The sequence below is a fragment of the Pipistrellus kuhlii genome, unplaced genomic scaffold, assembly GCF_014108245.1.
Source record: "Pipistrellus kuhlii isolate mPipKuh1 unplaced genomic scaffold, mPipKuh1.p scaffold_m20_p_9, whole genome shotgun sequence".
Classification (NCBI taxonomy): domain Eukaryota; kingdom Metazoa; phylum Chordata; class Mammalia; order Chiroptera; family Vespertilionidae; genus Pipistrellus; species Pipistrellus kuhlii.
In genome coordinates this window covers 40,696,540-40,710,966 of record NW_023425595.1, presented here as the reverse complement: position 1 = coordinate 40,710,966, position 14,427 = coordinate 40,696,540, and the positions used below count along the sequence as shown (strand labels likewise).

Sequence of the window (14,427 nt, the reverse complement as noted above, 5' to 3'; positions counted from 1 at the left end):
GACAAATGATATTAAATATAAACTTGAAACAGGCTCCAGTTACAGAACCTCATTTTTCTCATAAGAACAACAAATATTGGCAAATTCAGATCCTGACTTCACTGCTCATTGTGTGACTCTGGGCAAGTAACAGAAGATTTATAAACTTCAGTTTCCTCTTGTAATATGAGAATAATGATGGTACCAACCTCGTAAAGTTAGTGTGGAGGTTAGCACATGTAGAGCTTTACAACCAACGCTGGCACATAACAGTTGCTCAATAAACACTAGCTGCTGTTGTTTTATCACTTTTGTTCATAAGAACTCAATAGTTCAGCTCAAATTCCAAAATGGAATTCTTAGATATGCCAATTTGCCACATGTGTTTGGTATTTTTAAAATCTCTATTCAAAAAAGTTTTCTGCCATGAAAGTAATGGATGGAGATTTAAGATACTGTAATGTAGAAAGAAAAAATTTACCTTGATCAGGTATGACTGACAGTGCTGTAAACCAGCCTTAAATTGCTTTAGAGCTATATGTTCTGTAACTAGTAAAAGTGTAATTTATTATTCTCACCTAACACTGGTATAAAAGATTTTCCTTTTCTAAATTTAAAGAAAATCTAACAGCAACAAAAAGCTTATATAATGGCATTGAACATGTCTAATAAAAAATAGTAGTAGAACATCATAAACCACATATAACCTCTTACAGTTGAAATGTTGAAATAAGACCCTAAATGTATGGCTCTTAAACCTGTGTGAACTAAAGTTGTGATTTGATTTTGTGTCCATAAATGTAACCACCAAAGATTCCATTTCTTTAACTCCAACACAAAATGGCTTTGGGTAATAAGATTATGATAGATGATTTTATTTTTGAGGAATTGTTATGTATTCTCTGTTCTTTTACAAGTGTGGTGTTAAATATTACGTCCCAATCAGATGACTCATGATACACAACATTTTGATACTTGGGAAATGTTAACACATTACAGCCCCTGCTTTGAAAAGATAAAAGAATTAATCACAGGCAGCACATGTTCATTTTCCTTTGACCCCGTGAGATACTTTAAGTGATGTGGTTTGCACGTGGCCCCATATTGTCTCTCAAGGCTTCCTTCATTGTCCATCTGTGTCTACATTTTAACCCCAGGCTTTACTCGTCTTGGCATTGTTTTGTATTTGCATGAAAATTTGTAATTTTTTTTTTTTGCATGACAAGTCATCCATAATGTTGAAGTTAAATGTCTAACATATCTTGCAATGTCACGTGTCATTAATTCTTACATGATATTTTTTTTCTTTTATTTTCAGTCACTGAAGTTTAAATATGCTTGAAATGTAAAAGTGGCATGAAACTGGAGTGATGCAAGAATATTTAATGTTCCTTTAAGAACTTGCCATTTTTTAGCTGAAAAAATTGGGGGGCGGGTGAGGTAGTTCCCAGCCTTGTCTTTAGACACCAATTCTCAATTACAAATTAAGATAAAACCATATTGAACCTAAGTGCTGTCAGCAGAGTAATAAATTCTGAAGTGATACTTCTTTTTGTCCCCTGAGAATGTTTCTAGTTCTAAAATATTGAGTATAAAATATGTCCCTTAATTTCAAAAATTACTAAATATTTAATTTAATGTTTTTCTTCAAGCCTTCTTAATGATACATAAAATTAAGTTCCTCCGACTTTAGTGAAAGTTTCTAGTAACTGAAAAAGTAATGAATGACTCACTGACAGCACCAACATTTTAGTACTTTCAGGATTCCTAAATGAACATGACAACCAAAATGGATGTTAATGTAGAAATGCATGAATATACAAGGAAAAGAAGTTATTTACACCATTTTCTCAAGCTCCAAATCTGTAGAGACCCAAATTGACTCATACCAATGGACCCAAATACATGCATATAAACAAGTGCTTTTCTTCCAGGCAGTCGCCTTGCTGGCTCTACGTAGGTTTATTCCCGCCAGCTGCCATTGAGAAGACTGATATAGAACACTCCTTGTTGAATTACCCTCAGAGTCTATTACATTCCCTGCAATATCTATATGGTAATATGTCATGTTCCTTGGAGAGTGACCCTCAGAGCCACATCAGTCAAGTAAGAATGGCAGTCAAGCTGGCAAAACATATTTTTATAAATCAGTGAACTTACTAAGAAGTTTGCTTGTATGGATTATAGCTTATAAAATGACTGTGATCCCATTTCCCAAAGAAGAACCCCAGAAAGCATTTACATAATAGCAACGATGGGAATAAATGAAAAATCTTCAAGGAGTCTTCTAGGCAAGCAAGATAGTCACCTGAATAAATAAGTTCTAGTACAGGTATAAATTATTATTTTTAATCCAACCTCATTTAAGCTACTAGAGTGGCTTACATTTTGAAGGACAGCCTTTCTTCAATGATTTTTTTATCATATCAGAATATAGATAAGTAGCTGTGATAGCTCCCTTGCTTGAGTGAATATCAAGTTGATAACTTTAGCAACAATTTTAACAAATTTGGGTTGACTGCATCACCAGCTAACTCTGTGATATTGGCAAGAGACTCAACCTCTCTGTGCCTCTGGCCCTCCTGTCTACAGTGAAGGCTTGGGCTTAATTATCTTTAAAATCACTTATGAGTGAAAACGTTATACTGTAATTATTTACCTGTGTGCAAAACAGCTATGATTATTATATGTCATAAATCTATATACTTTTCTGTGTGGTTTTAATTAAATCTAAGTTAAAGTAATTCAAATTCAAGTTATTTAAAAAGACATCTAGACAGCTATGTCTCTAGTGTCCTAATAAAATCTTTTCTACCAATGATAATAATGATAAAGATAACATTTGTATAGCAGTTTGCATTTCCATTGCCTTACATGAATCTCACAACTTAAGAGCTTCTCTCATCCGCATTATGTTGATGAAGAAGATACTGAGGTTCAAAGAGATTCAGTCTAAGGTGATGGATTGCCAAGTTATAGAGCTGGACAGAGACTCTAGGTCTTCTGCTGCCAATTCAATAGTCTATAATCATTTAGCTATAACCAGTTTTTTAATTAGGACACAACTTTTTCAATGTGTCATCACTCAGAATTTACACTCCTTGAAAGTAAAATCTGCCTTCAGGGACCCGCTGGCACCCCCTTAGACTATCCACTTGCGTCACTACAGCTCTCTCTGCTTTTACAAACTAGTTGTTTTGTCAGCATGAGTGTGACAACAATTAGACGTCCCCTGTTTTTGCCCCATGCCTTTTCTCCTTCACAGTCATTCAATGACAAGCGTAAAAAGAGCTTCATCTTTTCACGAAAATTCCCATTCTACAAGAACAAGGAGCAGAGTGAGCAGGAAACCAGTGATCCTGAACGTAAGTAGATTCTCAAAGAGAATGTCACCTGCAACACGAGAGAAAAAATCCTTCACCGGCAACACGCATGATGTAGGCTCCCCCACGCCACACGCCTAGGCAAACAAACACGGCAGGCAGGCAGGTCAGGGCTTACTACTGTGACCAGTGTTTGGCTGCAGTCTGGATCCTTCCCTTGGGGTGGCTTTTCTTTGCAGGAGGCATTGGAGAGGGACTTCAGGAAGCTGAGACTTCGCTTCCAGAGAGCACTTATCTGTGCTCAGGACTGGGTCTGGTTTGCCTTTTCTATCATGCAACTCTCTAGGGCTGGAGATGAATTCTATTCTGGACAGAAATATTGGATCCTATTGCCACATGCATTTTTTGGGATGCTAGCTAATTGAAAGGGATTAAATTCCCTATATTGATAACAAGCATTTGTTCACTCTTTCACTGTTAATGAATACTAAACTCCTTCTGAGCAGTGAGCTTGTATTGGTGAGGATGAAATTTAAGAATTGGTCATGAAAGGTGGAGTGAATCATTGCTCTCAGTGGTGTATTTTTGGGGCAATGTGGACAATGGGCAAAAATGTCATCCACTGAATCTATTTTTTGTAACAATCATCTGCTTAAACCTTTTGAGTTTTACAAATTCTTGCATCTCAGCCCAGGGAGTTTGGGGCGAAAGCTGTTTCCAAATGAGAGAGATTGGGATCCAGATTGCTTAGGCAACGCGGTCTGTCATGGTAGTATCCATTTCAACTCCACTGACTTCTTCCTTCCTCTTCCGTGGCTGTTCTTCCTCTCTCATTGCTCTCTCTGGGGACTTCCATGCAGGACATCCCCGGATTAGGTGACGACGGTTATGGAACAAAGACTCTGAGTAAGTTCCCAGGAATGGTCACTGTAACTTTCCTTTTCTTGCCCCTTCCTTTTGAGTTTGGCTTTTGTTCCTTTACTTGAGGGCCTTCCACTCCTAGCATGCACAAGAAACGAGTTTTATTTGTTACGTAGCTGTGAATGCTCCTACGAAGTAACTTCCAACCGTTCTGTTCTGCATGTCAGCATTGAAAAGCCAAGTGTGTCAGGCACTGTAACTCCTGTTGCGATTCACACCTTCCCTTTCTGACCGTGTGATATGACCAACATGGTCCTGCTGCCAACTATGGCATCCCTTGCTCTGCAGGCTAATTCCTCCCAGAGAGCAAGGAGCCATGTTGAGGGAAAGGGCAAGCTAAATGTTCTAGAACAAGAAGGCAGAAATGTACTGTATGTCCCCTTCTGCCTTTTCACCTAGGCCTTGCCAAATTTGATAATTGGATTGTACTTGGTTATTGGTAAAGGAGCTATTTTATAGTCCAAAGGAACATGCATTCTCAAAATGTATATATTAAGCTATTTGATCTTCCATGACTAATTCTTTGTTATTAACGTTGCTTCTTTTTCTGACTTTCAGTGGTCCTGCTTGAAATGTTTGTATGATAAAAGTTTTAGATATGTGTTAATATGTTGTTCTATCAGTGACGTATTAGCTGTGTTACATAGAAGGTCTTCATTTTATAGTGGAAAACTAAATATATTAAACCTATAAATCATTTTGTTATTAATGCCTTTATCTGTGTCTCACTGCACTGAGCAATAACAAATAATCTTGTATATTAATACAGTATGCTATGATTTTTCTTTCTTTTGTACTAACCTCATTGTGTAGGCACCAGTGAAATAAGAACAGAGTTTTGTGTCTTTTGCAACTATATCACATGTTTAATTTTTGTTCGTTTTTGTTTTAATTTAATAGCTATAAGCAATATTTTTAGAAGCTGATCATTTCATTTGTATAAAACAAAATAGCATTGAGCTGAACTTTGTTTTCAAGAGCTGTTTCTATAACCCTGCCTAATAATACCCTTCATCCTTCAAATTGTTACTTTGGATTCTTTTTCTTTTTTAGTTACACATATAGAAAACAAAACCTGATCAAGAATAAACTACTGATCTCCTTAAAGATGAAAACTTTATCTTTGAATCTCTATAGGGAACAGGTCATGAAACTTTTCTTGAATTAATAGCTGAAATTCAAATATTAATTTTAACATTATCTGGATAGCATCAAGTACCACCGGAGAGAGTTTCTAAATTTTCCATTGTGGGGGGGCAAGGGGAGGAAGACATTTCAATGTATTGCTAATAAATGAACATCACTAATTAGTAGTTGCTACAGTGTCAAAAATATGAGGAATGCCCTTTTAAATCTAGAATGTGCAAATGTTTTCTTACTCTAAAAGACTGAACAGATTTCAGTAGCATTGTTTGCCAATTAATGCTTTTGTTAGCCATAATTTGGACTTTAGCTGGAACACATTTTTCATTTCCTTTTACCTACAAAAATCCTGTTATACAGTGTCTCGATGCTGAGATTATTAAAACACTGCATGGTCCTAAATTTCTCAATAGATAGTGTAGTTTCATTCTAACTTATTTTAGAAGTAAAAAGCAGGTAAACAAAAAGAATAAAATAGGCAGGAGATAAATGAGCTTAGTAAAAAAAAAAAAAAAAAAAAAAAAAAAAAAAAAGACTTTTTCCCAATTCAAAGTACTTAAAATAATCATGTACATTAAGATAAGCCATTGTTGGGTGTATGCCCTGGCTTTTTTCAGTAAAAGAAACTGATCTGTCCACACTGCTTTCCCTAGTGCCCTCTGCGCTGCCTAAATTACTGATACAGTGCTGGTCATACATCAATAGAAAGAAATGATTCACGTGACTTTAACCTATACTTCAATTTTTTATTCACTTCATGCTCAAACTAATCCATCCTGGATGTGCTAAATAACTCAGAGGAATCATCTCATGGTATTTATATATGTATAATTCATTATGTACTTTAAAGGTATTACAATTTTATTTGTCATTTATACCTTGGAAAGCTAAATAAAACGAATCCATTCAATTGACAAGAATCTATATCAAATACTTTTAAGCACATATTTACCATTAGAGAATAATGTTATGTATTCTTTTCCATAACATTATTCTCTAATGGTAAAAATGTGCTTAAAAGTATTTGATATAGATTAGTTATGTATTCTCCTTTTTCTAAAAATGTCTAATAGTTATCACTACTTAAAAAGCTAAAGTTATTTTTAAAAAAGCTAAAGTTATTATTAATAAGCTTCAGAAATCAAATAGTCACATATTCTTCATTTAACTGATATGCAAAGCAGTCAATAAGCTGATGAATTTATCTTCTATAATTTAATACACAGTACAAATGAAGGGTATGATTTTGGAAATAAAAGCTCTAATTCTGGCTTTAGCATCCCTGTTATGTGAGGTAAAAAATTTTTAAATTAAATATCACTGTATAAGCAAGTCATTCAACATGAATTTGAAACATTGCTGGACCTGCTTGGTATCAGCTCACTGAACTCCTGCCAGTTTCATCCTTCCAGAAACTAGTAACTAATTCATGAATCATTTTTCAGTGACTCATTTCTTCCTCCCAGATTTTCTATTCACTCTCTGAAGCAGAGAAGATTTCCTACAATCCCTTTTCAACCTGAGAATTTATTTAGGAAAGTATGTAAACAGAAATAAAATTCAAAGGACTCCAGGGATCAATTGGCAATTTGAAATGCAATATTCCTACAAAATACCTAGAGGCTAAAATCGAGAACCAAAAGCCTGCAGAAAACTGCCAGTTTAGAAACCCCTGAATTTAGTCGAGAGACATCCAGCTGAGACACCCAATAACACAAATCTGGAAAATCAGACCTATAGGAATGGGTCAAAGTATTTATAAAAGTGAAAGTGCTTTGCTTGACATTATACATTTTTGTTGTAATTAAAGATACTTTCCTTAAAAAAAAAAATAGCAATCAAATAGTAGTTTTCTATAAAATGGAGATAAAGTTTTCATCTTTTTTAATCTTATCTTCGTTTCCTTAATGCTGTCTCCTCTGCGGCCTTCTACTTGCCTTTTGCTCCCATTTCTAGTCGCCGTGCATGAGTGTGTGCCTTTAAGTTCTGGCTGCTCGCCAATGCTTGGTATCTCTTTAATTTGCTGTGCTGTTCTTGCAGAACATGCTTCCTCTAATGCCAGCGATAGCGAAAGTAGCTACCGTAAGTTATTGCTTTGGTTTGTGGCTTTTTTTCCTTTGCAATTGCCCCCGTTGCCTGTGGTGGTCATTTCAGATGTTTGCTGCTGCTGTTTTCATCTTCACCCAAAGCAAATGGCTTGAAATGAGATCATCCTTTGATGTGAAAAGATACAAAAGACACTAGGGTCCCCGGTGGACTCGTGTGATTAATGCAAGCAGTTCCAACCCCAGTGGACTGGCCTGTGAAGCAATTCTCCCAGAGAAGGGGGGGAGGGGGGAATTCAACCTGGTGGATTTTGACATTCTGCCCCACCCCACCCCATCCCCAAATAATTTAAACTCCCTGTATGAGGGCTGGAAGTCATGGTTTTATTGTCCTCCTTTCTGTTCCTGGTCCCCTTTACAAGTGAAATCTTTCTAAATTACAGTGTTCCTTTTAAATTGAGCATGAACCTTTTATATCTCTTCTCTCCTTGATTACAATTTTAAGGTAGATATTAAAATACATCTAAGATTATGTATTTGATGGTTGGGAAGTGATGAAAAAGTTTCATCCTTTAATGTTGAAGGAACTCACATTTTTCTTTAAGTGAACAAATCTTGGATCAGAAAGCTTAACTGAAAAGGTAGGTAACTACTTAAAAGTTATTTCTGGTCTTTGTTTGGTTACCTCAAGCCATTTGCTTAGTGTATAAAAAAAAATTCACCAAACACCAAGCACATCCTTTTGATTCGTTCTTGTGGTTTCTTACCACCTACTTACTGGTTTTTGGTGACTAACATAGATGCATACTAATCTTAACTGGGCTTTTTACAATTTCTGCAATATTTCTTGGTACTCCTTACTGAAGTGGGTTACTCAGAAAGCAGTTGGTGAGGATATTAGAAAATACGTATGACCCACAGCTACAAGACAGAAATTGGTTGGGCTTTTTCTCCTTGAATAGTGTATTAATTGAAAACTAGTGATTAAAAAAAACAGAACTGACCCAACAAAATCTATTCTAGAGTATGATACCTTACAGAATTATGCCTTTTTTAGATAGACTGTCACACAGTGTTCTTGGAATATGACAAATTTAATTTGGATTTTGAGAAAGGCTTTGGAGAACCAGATAGAAAAAAGCACAAAAGAAGAAAGGTGACAGATGGGGTCAAGGCAAGAGGAGGGAGACAAAACACACCACAGGATAAAATTAAAAAAAAAAAAAAAAAACATATTGTGATGAGATACCATTGATCCGACAAATTTTAGAACCACCCAATTTTCTTCCTCAACAAAGTGACAAGTCTTATGAATGAAGGAATCAGTGAATTATTGTCCTCAATTTGGTCCTTAAACTTATTACAATCTCCTATTCTTACAATTTTACAATTGTCCCAACTTAGAGAAACATCTTCATTTGATTTAAAACAAAGAATCCAAGCCAAAAAGTAACCAAAGATTTTTCTTTCTGACACCTAAGGTACCCTCAATTTAGGATAAGGAAATATATCATTTGTCAGATTTCATGGACCTACTTTCTTTGCTGTTCAGTTTCCAATTTTTAGGTGTTGTGCTAGCATCCTGTATATAGAAAGGAGATCACATCTTGTTTTTTTAATCCTCTTTATGGAAAGTATATACAAGAACTGCTTTTTCCTCTAAGAATTTTTTTAGAGTATTGTAGAGACCCCTCTTTTCTTTTTCAGAGCTGGGAATGTTCTTCCTAGAATCATTGACTTTTAAAAATTGGGCCAAGGCTTTTAGCCGCATGACAAGTTTTGACAGTAATGCTCCAAGATGGCGTCACATAATTCCTTTCACTCTCAGATAGTAGGTGCACATAAATGTTAACTGAATGAACAAAGGAAACATTTGGAAGCAGCTTGAATTATCTCTGAGAAGAGAGAAGAGCTGGAACTGGACTCTATGATATTACTAGAGCAAATATGGAGTCCAATAATCTAGATTGGTTGGGTCTCATCTGAGGTTATAGAAGGTCAGCCTCTCTGATTGCTTTCTTTACAAATGAACAAAAGTAAGAAGAGCCTTTTTCAGAGCTTAGAGGAATGAAAGATTTTTCTTTCTCCAGTTTGGAAACATGAGGAATCACAGAGGAAAATTAATTCATGTATTCAGCATCTACTGCAGGTCATTCTCTCTTCATGGGCACCATGAGACCCAGTATGAATCTCAGCCAACTCTGGAGCTCAGGACCCGTATAATAGGAGAGAGAGAGCAGTAAATAAATGCACAAAGTGTGTCAGTTTCTAGGGTAAAAGTCTAGCCCAAGACTGAGGTTTCAAAGAGGAAGTGGCTTTAAACTGAGCTTTGGAAAAAAAGAGGTGCTTACCAGCCAGATAAGTTTAGGAAGAAACCTTCCAGGTAGGGCAGAGGCATGAAAAAAGACACACAGGCTTGGGACATACATAGTTTCCAGAAAGTGCCATTTGAAAATCAAAATTGGCTGCACTTTCTATTGAATTCCTGGCTTTTGCTGTAGTTATGAACACCTTGTTTCATAAATAGCAAAGTAAACAAATACTAAAAAGACCGTTTTCCCACTGATGTTCAGGTGTTATTTTCTACCCTTAGAATCATTCCCTGTTCACTCTGGGGACAAAACGGCTTTAAATCAGCAGTTAGAGGCAAAAACCCAGGCTGCACAATTCACACTGCATACTGGAGTTAAGAGATTTTAACAACCTTACTTTAAAGCCTCATACATTCCTGAGACATACACACACACACACACACACACACACACACACACACACACACACATTATACCTCAAATTTTAATAAATAACTCAGAGCTTTGTTGCACCACCTCAATCATTATAGAATAATTTTTTTTCAAAGTCCAACTATATTGAGCACCAACCCAATGCAGATAATTATAGAGCACATTGTCTAATTATGCAAAATGCCACCTCAGAACTATCTTAATTATGGACTAATTTCCGATTTCAGTCTGTCAACATAGTAGTAGAGTGCTGGCTGTTTGTGGTTGTTTTGTAGCTTCATTTTCAATTGCCCTTGTATCGGGATGCAGTGAAGGCCATGCAGGTGTAATGGAGACTTCTCAATCTCTACAGCTGAAGACTGCCTTCCTCAAAGCTCAGTAAAGCTCTTATGCCATTATGGATATGGGGTGCTGATGATTATCCTTATAACCCATTGGTGCTCATCCGCTAAGTAGAATTTTTAAAATTAGAAGCTTAAAGAAATGAACTGAGTGAAGTTGAGGGGCAGATGAGGAGACCCAAGACTTTTTCCACTGGAATCAGTCAAAATAGTGTCCATATTCTTGTCCTTTGCTTCATGTCCCAAATATTGCCCTTATATTTTCTCTAGTTCTTTAGCCTTCATAAAGCAATTGTTCATTATATCTACTTTCTCATTGAATTTCTACAACAAAACTATGAGATGCATCTTAGTAGTACTATTCCATTTTATGGATGAGAAAGCTGAAGCTCCAAGAGGCAATGTCCCTCACTGACATGGTGGCACTGCAAGTCTAACTAAAGCAATTTAATTCTGAATCACATACATTCTCACTCTCCCTTATAGTTTGTAATCCTTCATGTTTTATCTGGAACATTTCAACCATCCAATCTATTAAATTAATACAAGCAGCATCATTTATACAGCATTAACCATGTTCTAAGCCTGATGTAGAGCCCCTATATAGTACATTAACTGATTTAATCCTTCTGAACATCCCATGGAGATTCACTATGTGATCTGGAAGAAATCACTCAGTCCTCTCCTATGTAAAATGAGTAGTTTGGTTTCAAACAGAGATGGCAAGTAGATTTTAATCAAGATTACAACTCTCACCATTTGGTAATATCTGCCTGAAGAGTTGTCCTGAAAGTATTGAGGCCAACTTAAGGCTCTGCAGTAATTCAGGCAATAGCCCATTGTGATGCCAGTCAAGGACATGGGATGGGGGATTGGCATCATGTGCTACATACTCACCATCTATGAACCACGTGAACTTCAAACTCTTCCTTAACACTAACGTACTATGATTCTAAGAACCTAATTTATTCTTAGCAATCATCAAATGGAGGCACTAAACACTAAACTTAGAATATTAAATGTACTGCCCCTGGTCTTCTCTTCCCTCCTCTCTTTTTTCTAGTTTCCAAAGATTCCGAAAGAACATTAACTTGCTTTTCTCTATCCTAAGTGCATATCAAGGTCTGACTCCAAGTCCCTCTTATTGTGACCTGCTTCCAGTTCAAACACTGGAAGCAGGTTTCATGGAGATTGTTACAAAGGCTGTTTCCTGTATCTGCAGATGCCCCCACACAGCACTGTTGCTCTCCCACTCTCAGCCATGCAGTTGCAAAACCAAGACCAAGTAACAGTTGGTACTCTTTTGTTGGCTGTTCTTCCCAAGTGCCAACACCTCCAGAACAAAAATAGAAAAACTACCTACGAATGACAATTTTATGGAGAAAACACAACAGCCTTTTTTTTTTTTTTAAAGAGTTGGTGTTTATGAGTGGTGTTTACAAGTAACCTCTCAGTGACTCTGACCCAGTTCGGCGCCTATCTCTGCCACTCATTCTTTGCTCATTGGTAAGGTCTGCTCCTATATCCAAGCCCCCAGAGAATTCTATATTTCTTGCCTTTTTGAGACAGTGTCATATACTCAACAAGGAGTCAAAAATGATGTGATTTTATTTTTTATTTTTTTTTTAATATATTCTATTGATTTTGTACAGAGAGGAAGGGAGAGATAGTCAGAAACATCGATGAGAGAGAGTCATCGATCAGCTGCCTCCTGCACACCCCCCACCGGGGACATGCCCACAACCAAGGTACATGCCCTCAACCGGAATCGAACCCGGGACCCCTCAGTCCCCAAGCCGATGCTCCATCCATTGAGCCAAACCGGTCTCGGCAAAAATTATGTGATTTTAAATATTGACTCCACTACTTACTACCTGAGAAAACAGGCACCTTTATATCTTACCCTCTGCTATTTTATCTATAAATGGGTTATCATCAGAGCACCTATCACAAAAGAAATGGCTGTGAAAGCCCCTTATGGCCTGGGATTACACACATGGATTATCTTTCCTTCATTGCTGTGACTTTTTTCCCCTTTGCCTCTTAGTCTTCTTTCCATTACCCATAGGGCTTTTCATTCTTGAACATGAAAGTGAAAATTGGTTTAAGGCGCTGAATACACAGCTATTGTGTGATACCAACCACCATAGCTTCCCTAAAAACTTCTTTACATAACACCTGACTGTGGGAAGGTCATTAGAATTGGGATGGGCCTTGACATAGGAATGTTGCCACTGCTAGTTTTATTGTTCTGAACAAGAATCAGCCTGGTATAAGTTAGAAAGTAAACCAAAAAGCAATCGATAAACAAGGAACTAGAGACCTAACAAAATTAACCAAAGCTATGTTGCTTTAACCTAGTTTTCTGAATAAAATTATACAGACTGACACCAAATACCTGATTTGAATGATTTTCAAGACCACTGGAAAGCGATTCCTATATAACATGTTACATTCATTGAGAGAAAACCACACTTCCTAAAGGGAAAGCACATAGAAACACAAAGTAGAACCTACCTTGGCCTCATTACTCATCCTGTTTTCTACCACTGAAATCAAAATGCAAATTTATTGACATCATTATGTTAAGGGCTGGGGACACAGTGGTAAATGAAACCTACTCCTTGCCTTTATGGAGTGCCCAGTCTAGTGGCTAGACATAAATATCACCTGATGTTTCAAACTTTTGTCATACCATAGTTAGTATTCTTTCACATTTTAATCATTCCACCCAAGTTTCCCTGTAAAAACAGTCTAATATTAGCTCCAAGTCTGCCATTTTTCTATTCCCAAAGCTATACTTTCCCCCCAAACATTTTACACTTGTATTTTGAAATCCGATGACCTCTACCTCTAAGGCTTTAGATAACTGGAAACCAATCTTTTTTTTTTTTTTTTTTTTTTTTTTTTTTTTTTTTTTTTTTTTTTTGCCTTGCCTCTGTAAATGTCAATAGTCTTATTTATTAAAATGAATCATTTTTCCTGAATTTTAAAATAATGTGAATCTGACTCCTCACATACCAAACCCCTGCCCAGATGTGGGAATGTGCCCTGAAGACTCCTAGGGAAGCTGTGAGTAGATGCCACTTAGAAAGAACATCAGGCCCACTCTCCATGCCTTTAGGAAATAGGCTGGCCTAGCAGTGCCATTCTGAGAATAGGCCCTGCTTAAGAGGGAAGTAAGTATGACTTAGGCCAGGGCTATCACTCTGTAAGACACCCCTACCCCACTCCACCTACCCAATCTCTAGGGAAGACATCTGTATTTCACAGCTTTATCCACATACTTGCTTAATTTCCCCAAATCTGTTGTCAGTCTGCAACTATCAGTGCTATGAACTCCTTTTATGAAATGAACTCACCGGGTCTGGTGCTATGGCTTTTGAAGGAAGAACATGTGGTGTTGACAGACAGACGGACAGTGTTTGAAGGGTAATAGGGAGATAAAGCAGTAAGATTCATTGCCTTTTGATTCCAGGAAAAACTACCTCCTCTATAGAACAGATAGGAAGCCCTTTTCAACATCCCTAAACTATTTCCCATCAAAAGATAGTTACCCCGGCCTAAAGCAAATAAAAGAGCAGACCCTTCTGGGTTTGCCGCTGAGTCATGCCCAGGTCATCAACTGGATAAAATATTTATTTGGGGGGAAAAATATTTGCCTAAAATCAATTTACTTTCCATGGTTATTTGAGACCCACCATGAATCAGGAGGCTCGTGGCAAATGACAGTGAGGGGCTGACACTTTTGCTACACTGTCTTAATTCTTTTTCCAAGAGTGTCACGGCAATTATCATCAAGGACTTAGGGGACTCTTTAATTTTTTACCTTCTTGATTGACTCAGCATTTTCCTGATGAATTAACATTAGAGTAAAATCCTCAGTGTCCTGTAATATATTCTGAGGTCGTTTTTGCATCATAAATGAAGC

The 14,427-nt window shown here is 36.9% G+C and overlaps 1 protein-coding gene across 20 annotated transcripts in view; it reads left to right on the top strand.

Annotated features, from left to right (window-relative positions):
- DLG2 (discs large MAGUK scaffold protein 2) overlaps nt 1-14,427 on the top strand; it is a 1,831,272-nt gene that overhangs the window by 1,798,873 nt on the left and 17,972 nt on the right. For 8 of the 20 annotated variants that reach the window (XM_045577835.1, XM_036427314.2, XM_036427324.2 and 5 more), the window contains one exon: nt 4,163-4,208. In XM_045577835.1, the coding sequence (XP_045433791.1) occupies nt 4,163-4,208 (46 nt within the window). Of the gene's footprint in view, nt 1-3,244; nt 3,345-4,162; nt 4,209-7,406; nt 7,449-14,427 lie in introns of all 20 variants that reach the window. The other 12 variants (XM_036427307.2, XM_036427310.2, XM_036427308.2 and 9 more) reach the window with 2 other exon arrangements.